General features: G+C 38.5%; 1 protein-coding gene across 1 annotated transcript in view; it reads right to left on the bottom strand.

Moving 5' to 3' along the window:
• Positions 1-8,753, bottom strand: part of grip1 (glutamate receptor interacting protein 1) — a 74,390-nt gene extending 65,637 nt beyond the window's left edge. The window contains exon 1 of the mRNA XM_042402818.1: positions 8,172-8,753. Coding sequence (XP_042258752.1) covers positions 8,172-8,226 — 55 coding nt within the window. The 5' untranslated portion in view covers positions 8,227-8,753. The remainder of the gene's footprint in view (positions 1-8,171) is intronic.
• Positions 8,754-19,342: the final 10,589 nt, after the last annotated feature.

Genomic DNA, 19,342 nt, shown 5'->3' with positions numbered 1-19,342 from the left:
GTCACAGAGCTTTGTTCAAATTTGAATTTTAAAGGGGACATGTTCTGCATATTTCCAGGTGTATATTTATATTCTGGGGCTCTACTGGAATATCTTTGCGTGATTTCCAGTTAAAAACTCCTTATTTATCTTCTACTAGTCCTTTATGCAGCCCCTCAGTTCAGCCTCTGTCTGAAACAGGCCGTTTTAGCTCCTGTCTCTTTAAGGCCCGCCTCCTGGTGAGCCCACTCTGTTCTGATTGGTCAGCTTCAGGACTCCAGAGGCTACGTAAACAAACTATAGTAGCAGGATTTCACTTTTTGTCTTGTTCTTTACTTGAAATATAAACTTGTCAAACACATCCATACACGTTGGAGTTGAATCAGATCTGAAACACTATGTGAGTGGACAACATGAACAACACACAGAAAAACCTTAGCAACAACCTTAGTGACCAACCACCAAAAACGAACAGCCATTTATGGGCGTGCACGACGAACCAACATCAGCTCTTCAGCAAGGTAGAAAAAAAACATTGCAAACGAAGCGTCAGAGCAGGTTGAAGCCCTGGAGTTTGACTTGCAGGCAGTTCTTCAGATTCAAAGTCTGTCTGAAGAAGCATGCATCTAAGGGAGTAACACCTTCATCTTTCTTTGTTAGCAAAAATACAGCTTTTCACTTTTTTGTGACACTTTATGAATGAAACAATTAACTGATTAATCAAGAAAATATGATTAATTCATAATAATAATAATAATAATGAAAAACAGTAGTTTAAGCCCCAATTTGCAAGCATCAAAAGCTAAAAGGTTGGGAACCACTGGACTAAAAGATTGATCATTTAATTAACAGAATAACAAGAAACAGACAACAATTCTCTCCGATATTTAATACAATACAAACAGGCTGCAGTTTCAAACACTGGCTGGACGAACGTGGCCACAGTTTTGATTGGTGTTTGTGAGGACTTCAGCAGGAAGGACACTCCTGTCGAGCAGCAGACAGCAGAGGTCCTGGCCACAGCTCAGAGTTTCACTGTGGCCTGAAGGGAGACAGGTGCTGGTCCCTTCTGGACTTGCCAGGTAAGAAGTCAGGGTCACGAACCTGACGCTGTCATCATCAGCATGCTGTAAAAAGCTGCCTGTAGCGCTGTAGGGTTTTTCTCTGCGGGTTTCTGTAGGAATATTTACAAGCCTGGAGTTTGGAGTCAGATAGTGGAGGAAGATAATCCTGATTTGGGCAAACGATGGAGAGTCTGGGTGGAGGAAAGCATGAGGCGTGACAGTCTGAGATGCCCGCAATAATCGAAGAATAACCAAATCCAACGAGATTATGGCACTCTAACCGACCTAATTTTATCAATATGTATACAGTAAATGAATTTCTTCATACACGTTGCTCTTGAAAATAAAGGATCTGTAGAGCATCTGTTGTTTCAGGCGCAGCAGTCTGTTACACCAGCGTTTGTTAAAATAATGTCACTCTAACAGATCCAGCTTAAGTTAATGAGTTCAGAAGCCATAAAAGTGTTTTTCAAATCTTTTTTTATCATATTGAGATACTTTAAAGGGCGGCATAGTTTACCCTGAGTTTTCTGTTTTAGCAAACAAATACCTTAAGTGTTCTGGGAAGTGTTGTGGTACATAAATATTATCATAACTTATGATGTACTGTCATCATGGGTCAACAAGAAGGCTTACCCGATTGGCCGGGGCAAGTAAAATGCCACGTTGGGCTAATAAAATAAAAAAATGTTTCAATCATTTCTTTCGATCATCGTCGTATCATAAATTATGTTCTCATTCTCCGGCGCACATCGTAGCCTCGTCTCCTCGCACGCATCGGAGAATATTGGCACGCGCCGTTGGCCAATCAGGAGTCGAGTAGGCTAGTAGTGTGATGCGTGAAACAAACATCCCTCAGGATTATATGAGCTCTGTCAAATAGAGGAATCAGTGGAACGTGTAATTTTTCACTGCCATAAATACTGTCGAGAACGAGAAACATTAAAAAGAGGGAAATCAGGAAGCTTGGAGTGGAAGAAATGAGTCTAAATAATGTATTTGCCATCGGGTCTATTCCTTTATTTGAAAGAAACTGGGCTCATAAAAAGAGTTTAGTGTTCAGTGTAATTTAGGGGAAGAGTCATAATATTTTCTATATGCAAGAATGTTTGTAGCTTCACATCTATGACACTTGTCCTGTTTCATTTACTTAAATAAAGACTAAACATGACAATTAACTTTAGTATCTGTTGTTATTTGATAACATTTGTATAGGGGCAAGTAAAAATTGACTTTAGGCAAGTAGATTTCTGACCCACTTGCCCGACAAGGCAAGTGAAAAAAACATTAACGTTGAAGCCTGACTGTTTATTTTTCAGTACAAATAATTAATGAGAATCTTGTGCACAGACGGATCTAATAAGATATTGTTTCATTAAACAATATTGAGATAAATGTGACAATAAATTGTCATCTTTTATTTTATTGTACTGTATTTTCTACTGTATTTCTGCATTTGAATTATTTTCTACTGTATTTATGTATATTAAATAATGTCGATGCTGTGTCCTGTGTTGTCAGTTGTTTGTGTTGTTTTTTTGAGCTGTGTGGTGAAACCAAAGATAATTTCCCACAGTGTGGACAATAAAGTTCCTACAGTCCATCCTTCTATATTAATTTCAGGTGATATCTACGGCGGCATATTGCTGCCACCAAAATTTGCTCAGTTTATAAGTTTAGTAGTTTATAATGAGAAAACATTTCTCATTTTATTAATATCATGATATAACAAATTTTTCATGTTATTATGACCTTTTATCATCACCATTTCTCTTGTAATAACATCTCACTTTATCTTGTTATATCACAAAACTTTCTCCTTAGTTCACAAAATGAACGTATCTCATTAAAAAAAAAAGTTTTCTCGTTATTACATGTTAAGTTCTATATGTCGTAAAAACCACAAAGAGATCCTGTCAGTGCCAAAAGAGACGATATTGTAGCCTACATCAGCTAAAATATAGTGAAAATGACTGGTTTATATTGTTGTTTTAACGACGTATGGACGTTTCTTGTTATAACTTGTGTTACAAGGAGAAAAGTTTGTTTTAATGAGATAAGTTTACTTGAGAAATAACAGTAAAGTTTTGTGATATAACAAGATAAAGTTATGTGTTGTTAAAACAAGAAACGAATTATCTCAGAATAACATGAAAAATATCTTGTAATTACCTGAAAAGTTTCGTTTATGTCGTAGCGGCAGCGATACACTGCTGTAGTTCACATGAAATCAATATCATGATTAATTGTCACATTTATCTTGGTAGCGATTAATGAAATTATATCTTATTAAAATACGTCTGAGAACAAGATTTCTCTGTGCGCTGCTGTAGATATTTCTCAGTCCTACCTACAAATAATAACTTTATAAATCTACACTAAAGGTGAGATGAAGTAAAATGAGCTACTGCGTCCCAGAGTCAAGAGAAAATCTGACTAATTAACATACATGTCACAATTTTCTGTTCAATATTGCATCTCCTACCACACTGCAGGTGATCTCTTATTGAATTTTGTATTTTTTTAACTTGTGTGTTAACATTTAATTCCTTTTCTTTTTAGATATCATGAACTAAAACCCACTGAGACACTGCACATGACATCAGTCTATACAAATAAACCTGATAGATGTTACTACAGTAGTACGGTGTCTCTTATGGTTTGTCTATCTATTATTTACCTGTTGTCTATTTTTACTCTCTTTGCCTTTGGTTGTCTGGTGTTTCTTTCATGTACTGTATATTTTTCCCTGTACAGCTGTTTTTCCATGTTTCACTGTACGGCTCTTAGTATTTAACATTTTAGTGTATTGTCATTTTTCTAGCACCCCACTGCGCAGCACTGTGACGGTTTAGCTGTGTCACAGTACACCTGAAGATTATTTATTATCTCTCCATGGGCACTACAGACAGGTTTACTGCTCAACACCAAATCAACACTAATATATTTTATAACAGCCTCGGGGACTGAAGAAAACATTTAACATCCCCTTACGTACAGTATACTGGACTCACAATAACCTCGATATTACTCAACACAGAAACACAGGGGGCAACAACTAGAGCTTCAACTATCAGACGATTAATGGATTATTAACTCAATAATCACAAATGCAACTATTTTGATAATCAACTAATCATTCCAGTTGTTTTTCAAGCAAAAATGCCAAAAACTTCCTGTTTTCTGCTTCTAAAAGTTGACGATTTGATGCTTGTCTTTGTCATATATGATCATGAACTGGATATCTTTTGAGTTTTGTGTTGATTTTTTTAAAAAAAGATATTTTAATACATTATATCAGGCTGCCAGAAATAATAATGGTTAATTGGTGATGAAAATAGTCTTTAGTTGCAGTCCATATTTGTGCTACACAAAATCAATTTGTTTTTTCAGACGCTCTGCTCTTTCTCTTATGAATTCATGAATAATTTTACCTCTCACAGCTTTAAAAAGTATTTAAATGAAACAATCTGAGAGGAAATCATCACTCTTTGGAGAAACTGGTGACAAATTGTAGACATATGAGCTGTGTAAATTAATTTTAAGGTGTCACAAGCCATTGAAATGTAGTCCTAACCTTCCAAAAATAGATAATTGTTACCCGCTATCCAATCTGCTGCTTGTTAAAGTCAGCAACGGGTCAATCCCACGCTCTCTCTCAGACTGTCTGGACAGTTGAGAATCTCACCATCACTGGAGCTTGCTGGCTTGTAAAAGCATTAGGAAGCTTTCACCGATTTGCCTCACCGAGTGAAAGTCATGAGACACGTTGCCGCTTAAAGGACTTCTTTATCCTTATTTATTATTTATTATTTATTATTATTGCAATCATTGGTGCCATACAAAATGGTTTTGAAGACGCCGTATTTCTATTTTACCTTTAAGTGTCCTCATTCTTTGGTGGCAGTCATGTAAAGTTCAAACCTTTTAAATGTGAGCTAAAAATGGTTTGCTGAATCTGACACCACATGTAAAAGGAGAATTACTACACTAGTACAGTTTAGATGAGTGATGACATGTCTGGTTTTGTTCTACTTGGACCGTGTGGTTTAATCAATACTCTTTCCAAAAATCAGGTTGATTTATCTGCATCCAGTTTTCTCTAATTTTATATTTCCACATAGATTCACATTGTCTGTACAAGATTAGAAAGAAAACAGGGTTTGTGTCTTGTGAAACATGCTTCAAATCTACTTTACAGCATATTTCAGAAATATGATATTTTTGACAAAATACCTTGATATTGATATTGAGACAATATTGTAGGGATGACTATAATCATCAATAATGTGGATATAATGATTAAGTGAGTAAAGGTAAATAATAGAACAGCTAGAACAGTCTGGTAAGTTCAGACAATTACATCACTTTACTGTAACGCAGCCTTTAAAACCAGGAAAAGACACTTATATCACAATATTATGATATCCAAACTCTATGATGTCTAGTCTCATATCACGATATCAATATAATATCGATATATATTGCCCAGCCCAAAGTTGGTCAAAATATGTTGAGAATTTCCTAAAAACCAAGTTGACATATTCAAATGTCTTGTTTTATCCAACTAACAGTTCAAAACCCAAATATATTTACAGAAGACTGAGAAAACAAGCAAATATTCACATTTGAGGCGCCAGAATCAGATCATTTTTGGCATTTTAACTTGGAACATCACTTTAAAAATCAATAGATTATCAAAATATTGCCAATTATCTTTCTGTAAATCAACCAATAGTTGCAGCTCTCCTCATAAACTTCTAAATTAGAGCTCCAATCATTAGTCGGTGAATTAGTTGACTGACAGAAAATCAATTGGCAACTATTTTGATAATCAATAAATTGTTTAGGCCAAATATTTGATGGTTTCAGTTTTTGAGAATTTGCTGCTTTTTTTTTTTATCTTACATTAATGTAAATTGAATCTCTTTTTGGGTTTTGGACTGTTGGTCGTACAAACATGACATTTGATGACGCTACGTTGGGCTCTTGGAAACTGCCATGTTTTTACAGACCAAACTATTAATTGAATAAATATTCATAAGACTAATTGATTATGACATTAATCATTTATTTGTAACTCTATTCAAAATCTGAAACAGTCGTCAGCTTCTTTATTTAGACTGGAAATGCAATCATCAATGAGGCTGCAACTAATGATCATTTTCATTACCGATTAATCTGTCAATTATTTTCTCAATTAATCAGTTAGTTGTTTCGTCTATAAAATGTCAGAAAAGGTGATAAATATCAATCACTGTTTCCCAAAGTTCAAGGTGACGTCCTCAAATGTTGTTTTGTGCCGACCAACAGTCCACGACCCAAAGATTTTCAGTTTACTGTCATAGAGACTAAAGAAACCAGAAAATACTCACATTTTTTCTTTAAAAAAAAAAGATCCAAAATAATTAATCGATTAATAAAATAGCTACTAATTTTCATTAACTGCCCATTTGTTGCTGCTCTAATCATCAATGTAAAAGCATCAAATGTGAAATTGAGTATTATATATGAGCAATAGGGTTGTGCTGATGGCTGTCAGTCATTGACCACTGCTCCCTTCACCATCGTACCACCACCATTCTTCTACAGTCAGGAAAAACTTCTACATATCGCAACAAGAGACCAATTTTTCACCACGAGTGCCTTCCAGTACTCCCATCAGATACCACTGCAGATTGCAAGAGAATCAGGGTCTCCATGGATTACCATACCCAGTGGCAGCCGTCGAAGATGGCGGAGAGAACAGAGACAGAAGCGAGGATGCCGGTCCAGTATCCTAGCAAGGTTAAGGAAGACCCCTCACAGACCACCGCTACCCAGCCTCTTCATCGCCAACGCCATGAGCTGACACTAGATTTATCATCGCAAACACCCACTCAGGATAGCTGGATGATTATTACCGAAACCTTGCTAATTACATAAGTCCCGAACGCAGCAATCGCGCAGGCAGCCTACTCAATCCACCGCAGCAACAGAAACAAGGACTCCAATAGGAGCCGCACAGGTGGCCTGCGTATTTATGTAGACAACAACGATACGATAACATCGTCCATCGCAATGTCTCACTGTGGACATCGGTAGACATCGCCCAACCCTAATGAGAGACTAAATGAGGATAATCAACACTGACTGTGCAATACCATATTAAACCAAAAATACTATATCTCTCCATAGTTTACCATACAAAACAATATTATACAACAAAGTATAACAGTAGGATTAACATACTACACCTCCACTGTACAGTACTGTGTTATATTGATGGAGGGGTGTTGTGAAAACAGTAAGAGGCGCTGCTATGTGCTGCCAACAAAGCGTTACACTAACACATTTTGACGTCTGTGAGAGCAGAAACTGGTGGCCAAGGTGGAGCATTAACTCACCAGTCAATTTTTAGTCAAACAAAAAAACAAAAAAAAAAAACAGGACGCTTTTTCCACACTTGACCCTCCAGCATCACACAAACTGTGGGGTCACACATTTTTACCGTAACACCAGTAAACACCGGGGTTGCGACTGCCTGCAGCCCGGTGAAGGTGGTCGTTACACGCACACACAAACACACACACACACACACACACACACACACACACACACAAGGGCAGACCCTCTGTTGACCAGCCCCGGTTTAACCGTTGGTTAGCCTATTAGCAGCCCTGCTATCTCCACTCACGCTGCTCGGTAACCGGTCACCGGTGATTGCTCTTAATGATGAATAAACGCGTCAGCGAGCACACAAGTAGCCTGTAACGTTAAATCACCGTAACGTCACTGTAACCTCACCCGTTGCGTCAGATTAACACGAGACAACACACACACACACACATACACGCGCGCACACACACACACGGTATCAACTTTCACTAATTTCAAGACAGTCGCCGTGTGTGCGAGCTCTACCGGCGGCGCCAAACCACGCTGCGCGAGAGATTGCACCGGCGATAATTACTACACGCGCTCACACACACACACACATACACACACACATACACACACACACACACACACACACACACAGGTATGTACTAACACACACACACACACACACACACACGCACACCGAGAGAGAGGGACGCACTCGCCGGTCGGTGTGAGCATGAACGGATCGGTCTGGTCCGGTCTTACCTCCTTCCTGGTCCGGTTGGAGACAGGCCGGGATGTTCTTCTTCCAGCCGGGCATGATGCACCTCAGGGCGGATATGGAGTCCAGGGCGGCCCGCTAGCAGACACACACCACCAGCAGCAGCGGGAGGAGCAGCAGCAGCGGCGACAGCAACATGGCTAGTTAGCTTTAGCTTAAGCTCCTACCTCCCTCCGCTGCTCACACAGGCACGCGAGCCTCTCTCTCTCTCTCTCTCTCTCTCTCTCTCCTTCTCTTTGTGTGTGTCTCTCGACCCCCTCCCCCCGCTGTAACTCTACCCCTCGAGCCTCGCCGTGGTCTCTGGAGGAGCGCGAGAGAGAGGGAGCGAGAGAGTGACGTGATGACCGTGAAGGAGCCCGCGAGGCAAACGGGGTACCGGTCGACCGTTGGATCCCGAACCCGCCACTTTCATGATCCTATCCCATCTGACGCTCCATTTTCTCAACAGATGGCGCTTAAATTGACAAAATAACTAACAAACATCGTTAATTATCTTAGCTAAGTCATTTGTGCATTTTAAGTGTTTTATGATTTTATGGTTTTATTACCTGTATACTTTGTTTATTTATCACCATCATTACTATTTATTTTATTCTATTTTGTTTTATTGACATTTTACTGTTTATCGTTATTATTTATGTTATTAACATTTTACTGTTTTATTATAATCTATTTATTTGCGTAGTATTTCATCATTTATTTGTTTTATTATTCTTATCGCTTGTGTTATATTTTGTTATCTTAACTACCCACCTTTTATTGTTGTCTTTTTCAATTAACTTTTTTGCTTTTTGGTTATTTAGCATTAGTCTCCAAATCCATTTTTTACATCCTACGTTTTATCAGTCGCTTGTACAGCACATTGAATTGCATTTGATTTCTTTGAAAGGTGCTATATAAATAAAGTTTGATTGATTGATTTGCCAAGTACGTTTGCACATACAAGGACTTTGTCATGGTGTTATGGTAAAAAATAGTAGGTGAGAGAAAAAAGTATCTATACAAAAGGCATGGTATATAAACAATATCTCACCACTGGCTGTGGTATATTGTGATTATATCACATTGGAGGGGTGTGTCAGCCACACTGTCAGGAGTGAGATATTGCTTTTATAAAACAGTTGCCAATTATTACAATATAGAAATTATAGACACAATCCAATAAGAAACAGTTTTATTAAATAACAATTACATTACAAGGGTCATTTAAAGGAAAGTAGTTCCCAGCTGCCTTTGGTTGCTATGCAACATTAGTAAACTGCTAAACTAACGTTCTAGCTAGTCAGCAATCTAATTAGAGTTTACATTAATTTGAACATTCCTATTAATTGTACACCCATGGAAAAACTGTCCACTGTCACTGGGGTCACATTGCAAAGTGTTTGCAATTTTATTAGGTCTACTAATTGCTTGGTGTGGCAAGCAATGCCTGTTTTTGGGTACTCTAGCAAATTAAATACCTGACATAACTTGACATACCTAATTGATGCAAAGATCATAAAAACCCCAGCATTATTTCCCCAAAATGCCTAACACACCCAGAAATGTCAAAGGGATGGTTACTTTGGTATTAACGGTACAGCAAAATATCTTGACAGTTGACAAATTGATATAGTTTCAAGGTATAATTATCATATCTCGTTACCCTTTTGTTATCATGTTCTGTTAATTCATGGACAAGAATTATTAATTTGGAGCCCAAATTAAGTAATTCCAGAGGACAAATCAGTTTGTGCACACAGGAGCATGAATAATTTATTTTTTTCCTTCATGACACCTGCACCTGCACCAGCTGGTCTATAATAGGTAAAAAGTTTGTGTTGGGAATGCCATGGGAACAAATTACAGATTAGTGTATGGAGATAGAGTTAATCAAAACTCTGGCCACTAAATTTTACCGTCACATAACCAACTGCAAGCAAATTGAAGGCCCTGAAGGGTAAAACAGTGTGTGGTCCTGACAGCTTTTTAAACAAGTTGTTAATAAGAAGTCAGCCACTTTAAAACCGTCTAACCTCATTCTCTATACAGGTTATCTTGCAGAGTCCTGGTCTTTCAAAAGCTTTACCACTACTGACAAAATATAACATTTGTATTTTATTTAAAAAAAAACCCATAAAAGAGCAAAGCATACATTTTAAAAAACAAACACAACTTTCTTGGTCTTAGTGTGATTTTCTGAGGATCAGTTGTAGCTCACCACAATAGGTCACAATGACGATGAGTGTTATTTGGTTTGTGGTGTTCAAAGACCTTCAAAATCCTTATTTGCAAAACTCAAAAGTAATGTGTATTTCTAGCAATCATGGCATTGTTATGATGTCAACAGTTTCTTCTTCTGTGTCGACCACAGTTTTGATTGTAAATGATAAATGAAATATAATTTATCTCTTGTACAATCTTTTCTGACCCTAAGTGTGGTCCTGACCCCAATGGTGAGAATCCCAGCTTTAAAAGTTGGCAATAAGAAGTAGCTTTTAATGAAACAATTCATAATTGGAACACAGAAACAAAGTCTACAAATACAGAAACACATGATTCCCCAACCATTCTCCTTCTAATCAACTTGTGTTTTTCATCTCTAGACATAATAGAGATAAAATACATTAATATAAAGTAAAAAAAATATATACTGTAAAGACACATTTCAAAGTGTTTCAGTTCAGTCTGCTGATGTGTCTTACAATAATGAACCTGCAGTCATATCATCCTGGAAACCGCACACACACATACAGGTATTTGAAGGCTCTTGTTCCTGTACTGACTCGCCTCTGAGGAATTTACCCCCCGCTCCACCCTGCTGTGGATTAAAGGGGAATTCTACCAATTTTCAGCCTTTAATTTGAGTTAAAATAGAGAACAAAGCAGTGAAGGTGATGTCACACCAACATTACCAAAAAAGTATACAGTACATGGCTGACTGACAGGTAACAAGCTCAGTTGTTTCTGTGTCAGGATGCCACAACCTTTGACCTTCTTGCTGCTAGTTCTGATCCAGTATAAAAATGTTTTGTTTGTTTGTCTTTTATTAAGCAATACAAAAACACAAAAACAATTCACAGAAAAAGAAAGAGAACAACAATTAAAGTAAACAACTCAGGCACAAGAGGTGGGAGGAAATAATGAAACCATTAACAAACCACTGAATCCAGCCATTGTAATGAACGACTGGATCCAACCAACTGATCGAACATCTGGATCCAACCATTGTAACGAACCACTGGATCAAACCATTGTAACAAACCTCTGGATCAAACCCTGTGAATACACCTCTGGATCCAACCATTGTAATGAACCACTGGATCAAACCATTGGAATAAACCATTAAATCAAACCATTGGAATAAACCACTGGAGGAAACCGTTAAAGCGAACCACTGGATCAAACCACTTGATCAAACATATGGATCAAACCATTGTAATGAACCACTGGATTAAAGCATTGTAACAAACCACTGGAATAAACCATTGGATCAAACCATTATAACAAACCACTGGATAAAACCATTGTAACGAACCACTTGATCAAACCAGTGTAACAAAACAATGGATCGAACATCTGGATCAAACCACTGAGTTGAACCTCTAGCTTGAAACTCTATCTGTAATTTGATATTAATACAAGCTTTGCCATCTATTTCATTATTTTATACTCATAGGGAGTAACGCCCCTCCTTTTCAACTGTTATTTTATTAAAATGACATAACTAAATAACTAAAAACTAACATACAATCAAATTAACACACTCACTGACCCTAACCCCGCATCTTAAACTTGTTAAACAGACAGAATTCCTCACTAACAAGCTTGTTAATGACTTCAGCCTCATAAAGGACAATTAACTGACAGCCGTCAACATGACAAGCAGCCATCTTTCCTCCCCGTGGAGCTGTGGAGTGAGGGATGGAGGAGGGAGTGGAGGAAAAGAAGCAGTGAAGTGGAAGAATGGGTCTCTGCAGGCTACGAGACAAAAAGCAGAGACTGACCTCAATATGGAGAGCGAGACAAACAGAGGTACAGTCAGAGAGAGACACTCCCTGCAGTTATTTAGACAAAATTCATAACAGCTTATCATTCACTAATTATTCAATTCAAATTCTATTAAATGATTGTCATTTAACATTTCTGGTGGCAAATATTTATATATTCATCATGTGTGGGAGAACATTTAAAGCCCACTCAATTTTATCTTTAAATTCATGTTAAGATTCCAATGTTTACAAAAATACCAAATGTTTTACTACTGAATTTGGGTAAATGTGTACAAAATAATATCAAGATCTCAAGATTTCACTCAGTGTGAAAATGATATAGCTTTAATGAAGTATTGGAACTAGGATACCTACATGATAATATCATACTGCGTTTAAATAAACTTAATGTGAAATTTAAAGAGTTTAAATGGTTATAACCTTACTGATGAAGCACCACCTTGTCACCTAATGCACTGATAAAAAAAAGTTCAGGGAAGCAACTGACTGCACTGAAACAGACACATCCGTATTCAATACAAATACACTTTCAAAAGTAAGATACTAGACTAAAAATAATGTTTAACAGGTATAATGTTAAGATGTTATCCTAATTTAGCATATTAGCAAGCCAACATTTGCTAATTTTCACTAAGCACAAAGTACAGCTGAGGCTGATGGGAATGTCATTGGTTTTGCAGATATTTGGACATAAACCAAAGTATTGGATTGCTTAAATTTTTGACTTTATGACAAGACTAGATGAAAAGTTTACGGATCAGCAAAGTTGTTGCAATTCATCCTGAGGGGAACATGAATGTATGAACCAAATTTCATCACATTCCATCCAATCGTTGTTGAGACATTTCACTAAAAACAGAAATAGTGGCACTAGAGGAAAAGTCAGAGGATGACCAGAGTCAGTAGGATTGATCCTCTGGGGAACATGAATATCTGCTCAACATTTCATGGCAATCCATCCAACAGTTGTTGAGATATTTCAGTCTGGACAAAATGGCGGAAAACTGGCCAACAGACTGACACCGCCATCCATAATGCCTTGCCACTGGTGTGGCTAAAAACAATTTAGTGAATAAATGATGACGTACATGAATTAAACGTCACAGAAAAGAAGAAAACAGATCTGTGTGGAGCGATGAGGAGTCTGTAACCTTCCTCAGATGAATACATGAAACAAACAGAGATGTTATATTTCCATGACGTTTCCCACATGGTTTTCCATCGTTTGAGCTTTGACTCTTTTAATGACATTATCTTGTTGTGTCCTTTTCTTCTGCAATGGTTTAATGGCACTGACTGGAGAATTAGTGTCACCAACTGTTTATCTTCTAATATTCACACAATAAGAGTGAATGGAAACAAGCATTAACTACATTTTCTTTTGATGATTAAATTATGTTAAATGTGCTACATTTAGATGGAAACTGGAAAACTACCGATCACTGTCAGTCAGGATATACAAGTTCAGAACAGCCCACATCAGCCTGCAGCGCCACAAAAAGATCAAAAGAACTTCAGTAAAATGTAAAGTAGAATGTTGGGTCTCTGTAAATTAAAGAGTACGGTCTAGACCTGCTCTATATGAAAAGTGCCCTGAGATAACTTCTGTTGTGATTTGGCGCCATATAAATAAAATTGACTTGACTCACAGCTTTGTGTTTATGTCTGGTTGTGGTTTTTATAAAGAGAAAGAATTACAAAATGCAACTGAATGAAAGATAACATAAGTATACATTAATTTCACCCATATGCAGTAATATGCATAATATTACCAATCCTAATATAAACAATAATCAGGAGTGATACGAATATGACTATTAACTGACATATTAACTATGTGTTTAGTTACTGCTAATGTTGACATAACACTTCCTGTTATTTATGATATGTGTTAAATCCTGATGAACCCACAGGATGCTACCTACAGGTGTGCTATGTTCTGTCACTGAGTTAGCAAAGCCTCAATAGCAATACAGGTAAAAATACTTGACTTTAGCTACTTCATATTTTAGCTCAACCATAAAACACTCTCAACAGTACTAACAACAGGTAATAAATGTATGAACATGTTTTGAAGTCCACATGACATATTTCGATCTGATGTGCTGAGTCAGGTGAGCTGAGGGCCATGAACTAGCATGCATGAAACCGGATATAATTAGTGATCACATCGCAAGCACCTAAGCTCTGAATTCTCATCCACTTTGGCAGACAGTTAGTTATCTATAACTGCATCAATACTCAGAAATTTGTCTTTAAGAATTTTATTCCAGAATCACACACATATAAGTCTGGATTCAGACAAAGAGACCAAAAGTGAAGTCAAACGCTCAGATTTATAGTCATACCCACACCCGCCATGCAATCTTACAGAGCACTCCGTCACACTTAAGGGGTGTTCACACTACAAGCGACAAAACTACAAAAAAGCCAAGCGTGGCTAGCTACATTGTCACCAAGTCGCCGTTGAAGTGTTGCTCAAGCGCTTGTTGTTGTGATTATGTCGTCATGGGTTGTGTACCATATTAATTTACGATTATCTTAGCTAGTAAACATGTATTATTAAATAACACAGTATCAGAGCTAGCCATTGTGCGTTTAAAATGTATGTTACATACCTGGTACTACCTGGTACGCAAAAGCTGCCACGCTCTGCCAAGCCGCATTTTTTTTGTTAGTGTCACAGTAAATGAAAAGGGTAGGGTTAAATAACACAGGGAACTAGATAAAGGCAAGAATCAGTTTTTATTCCATTTTTTAGACGGAGCAGAACAGGAATTGTGAGGAGAGAGAAGGGGAGTGGAAATGGTAAAACAGAAATGCATGATTGGGTGATGCTTCACCACATCATTTGAGTGCTGAAAAAAGTTGATGCCAGCTCAACTTTGATTTGCCCATCCTGCAGCAACCAATGTCAGGTGTCAGTTTGTAGCTTCACGTCGCTGCCTTCCAATGAAAATGACTTGTAGCCTGTTGCTTTGTAGTCTGAACACAGAATATTCAACCTTGGCAATTAATTAGTACAACAGTTGGCCCTTCGTCCATTAGTTATCTGTGTTTCTTTCTGAGAGAAGTTCTGTCTCTGCATCCATCTGCTGGGAACTGGGAGTTGAACGTTGAATCACACAGCGTCACTTCTGCTTGTCAATCCTGCTTCTACCAGTTTACATCCTTATCTGGTTTTGTTCCCATCTAAGGTACTGTGGGAGTCACCCACAGATCACTTTTAATGAAAGTTATTGCACTGCACAACTGTAGTCCATCACTTGACCAAGCACACTGCTTTGAACTACGTGGCGTCAATTACGATATACCACCAGCATGTGGGCTGACTCACCCAATAGAATTTCTCTAACAGTAGACATAGAAGCACCATATGGGTGACTGTACTTAAATAACACTAATTTGTAACTCTGGGGCCTTTTCTACAGACAGGCTAGCTGTTTCCCCCTGTTTCCACTCTTTATGCTAAGCTAAGCTAACCAGCTGACAGATCTGGCTTCCTATTTACTGTTCAGATGTGAGAGTGGTTTTGATCTTTTCATCACAGCAAGGAAATCAAATCAATCTGTTCCTTTAAGGACTTTGAGAGGATGTACCATAATTGATTTTTCATCTTCATCATCGTCATCATTATGAATACCATCAATTTAGAATAGAAAAGGAAAGAATTGAGATTTGTTGGTCATGACTGATTTTTATTCCCAACTTTTGAGCTCTGAACATCTAAAGTTTTATGAGAACTGGGCAAACTCCACCTGCCGATGAAGATCATGTGATACGATCGAAAGCTCCAGAACAGCTACTACGTGGACCTTGTGGTTAGGTTGCATTGCGAGCTAAAATTGATCTTTAATTGTCCTCTTCAAAAACCATCATATTTTTCATCATCACAGTTTTCATCTTCAGCGTCGTCGACATCTTCACAATCACGATCATTTCCTGAGAGACATTTGAAGAGGATGAAGAGATGCAGCTGGAGTCTCATTTCATAGATTACTGTCAAATGTTGTCAATGCATTAACACACACACACACACACACACACACACACACACACACACACACACACACACACATACACACACACTGGAATCACAGCATGCATATGTCAGTGGCTGCATTATGTGTCAACAGAGAGAGAGTGCCTGGGGGTTTGTAAACATCCCACTCAACTGATCTGTGACTCACCACACACACACACACACACACACACACACACACACACACACACACACACACACACACACACACGGAATGCATTCAACCAGCATGAATAAACAACAACAGCATCCTGAATATCCTGAATCTCTCTCCTGCATGTATGAAATGAAATTACTGTGTGTTTTAATGTTCCTGTAAATATGTGTGTGTGTGTGTGTGTGTGTGTGGGTGTGATTCATTATTTTGCCGAGGATAATGTGCTGAATATAGATCCCCCCCCCCCCCCCCCCCCCACACAGAGATGTAGAGCTCTATACACTTGTATTTGACTCTCTTTCTTTCTTTCTGTTTAATTCAATTCATCCACTAAACAGGAAGGAGTTCTGACTGAGATTTTTGAACAAAGAAGCAGGTGATAGAGCCGATTATTTAAATAGTGCTTTACAGGACGGAAAATCAAACCATCCAACAAACATAAAGCTGACACCCACAGGCTCGTCCTCAATCTGTGCACACAGTCAAATCTAAGGCTGTATTCACACCTGTCACTAACATGGTCTTGGGTGATTCGATCACAAGTAGACAGTTCTGAATATGTCAGTTCACACCTGGTATTAACATGCGTCTCCACATGCGTCTTGAGTAACCGCTTGTGATCAGATCTCACTTCCCTGCTCTATATGCAAATAGACACGTACATTATTTCCGTTTGCAAAGACCAAACGCGTCGTTTTTCCACCGACGGGAGGCAGCAATGCACTTTCCATGCCTAGTCTGCCAGAAATTAAAAGAAGAAGAAGTTTGCAAAGTTTGGTGCGTGGGCAAAATCAAAACTCTTTGGCTCGAATGGAAATCAACGTTTTTTGTGTGTATTCCATCCACGAGAATCCATTTTGCCTGTTGTTGTGGCTTCTTGTTGTTGTTGCGCACTTTAATAGGGGCATGAATGAGTATGTATTTCCCAAGTGGCAACCTCCAGAGCTGTAAAATGAAGCCAATGCGGAAGTGCCAAAAACTGCAGTTCCTTGAACGGCCACTTGAGGCTCCAAAAGCAAGTCAATTCCCATAAACCCCCATGTTAAAATGTCCAACTTTACAGCAGAAATAAACATGTTTACAGCCTGGTGCAAAAAACAGTGTAGGCCTCTGTAGCTAATTTCCCCTTTCATGACAACTGTACTGAGGGTGAATGTTTTTATAACTCACCCATTTAAATTTTATTAAGCCGTAAAGTTATGCATAATGAAGGACATGGCTGCTTTGAGTGACAGGTCCGCCAGCCGCTAGGTGGCTTGTTTTGGCCATTCGGCCCGCCTCTTTGCCCATTTTTGATTGGCTAGGAGTTAGGCAGAGTCACGTACTGCCAAGATGGCGACGGCCGGAGTGGCTCGCTTTGAGCTTCAAAACTGCTCCTCAGAAACCAACGGGTGACATTATGGTAACTCCGTCCATATTTTTATACAGTCTATGGTATTTCCGTGTATGCAGAGATTGTCAGTTGTGTAGGCGGTCCCTCAATGCAGCCCAGAACACATTTATAAACACTGCTAAAAAAATGTGGCCATATTGTGGCGTCATAAGGGGACATATAGTAGAGGGGTGCTACATTTGCATACAGGTTCGGTTGCCACATCTCAAAATGGCTGCTGCTGCACACACTACATCTCCCAGAAAGCCTCACCACTCAGACAGGTGTAGATACTTAAATGTACAGTGTGTAGAATTTAGTAGCATCTAGCAGAACGGACTCAGCAGAAATGGAATATAATATTCATAAATACGTTTTAATTAGTGTATAATCACCTGAAAATAAGAATCATTGTGTTTTTGTTACCTTAGAATGAGCCCTTTATATCTACATAGGGAGCAGGTCCTCTTCCATGGAGCCTGCCATGTTGCAGTGCCCAGAAGTTGCAGTAGCCCAGAATGGACAAACCAAACACCGTAGGTTCTCCTATACATTTGGAAGGGGAGGGGTATTCAGTTTGTTGAAATCTGCACACTGGTCCTTTAACCCACCTGATTAAAGCAGGACTTGGGAACTTGACAGAGGCAGAACAAGAGGAGCAGAGGGACAGAGAGCACATGGCTGGAAGGAGCTGGGCAAGTGGACTTTGAAAGATCACCTACATTCGGCAAAGTACTTTAAAGACTAAGAAGTGTTCAAGTGGAAGAAGACACCTTAAAAGGGGAAAACTGACACTTTATAATGAGCTTTTTTCTTCTTTTTTTGAGTTGTTAAAGAACCTTTTTCTCCTCTGGGGTGTTTTAAGTTGGTTCTTGGACTTTGATTTTGATTGAAGAAGTTACCTGAGTTACCTGTTAATAACCTGCTTAATGGAGAACTTCAACTTCTTTTTTGAACCTTCTATATGTGTGCCTGTTTTTTCAGTTATATTGCACTGCCCCACCCTAGCCTGCCCAGGTGACCTGTCATGATATGACAATATGCACCCCAGACCACTTCCGAATGTGGTCTGAGTGATCGGATCTCAGTGCATCCTCAATGCATCTTGGGTGCATTCACACCTGTATTTAGAGCTGTCCACTTGTGATCAGATCACCCAAAACGCATGTTAACGCCAGGTGTGAACAGGGCCTATGAGGCCAAATACACTGTAAAGTTATTATTGGACTGAGATAATTTAATATAAAGAGAGAGGGAGTTTTATAATTCTGGGGCAAATAGTGTGAAAGCTTTGTCACTGTATGACTTTATTCTTTGGTAGGAGTTCAGGCTTGTAGAGCAGCAGAAGACAGATGGGAAGACATTAGGAAGCCCACTTCCTAATCACTTATTTGGGTGATTAACTATACCACTGAGAAATCACTAAGGAATGCACTTCTCAAATTTATGACAATCTATGGAGATAAGCAAGATCCAAACGAGGAGTCCCTTAACAGTCCAGTGGTCTTGTTGATGTGAGTTCTCTGGTCCTTTCTCTGGTTCAAATGACCCAATGAGTCATTTATGCTTTTAGCCAGTTGTTAATTTAGTCA

Source organism: Thunnus maccoyii, chromosome 23, assembly GCF_910596095.1.
Source record: "Thunnus maccoyii chromosome 23, fThuMac1.1, whole genome shotgun sequence".
NCBI lineage: Eukaryota > Metazoa > Chordata > Actinopteri > Scombriformes > Scombridae > Thunnus > Thunnus maccoyii.
The sequence above is the reverse complement of the archived record's forward strand: the minus strand, read 5'-3'. Positions and strand labels throughout refer to the sequence as shown.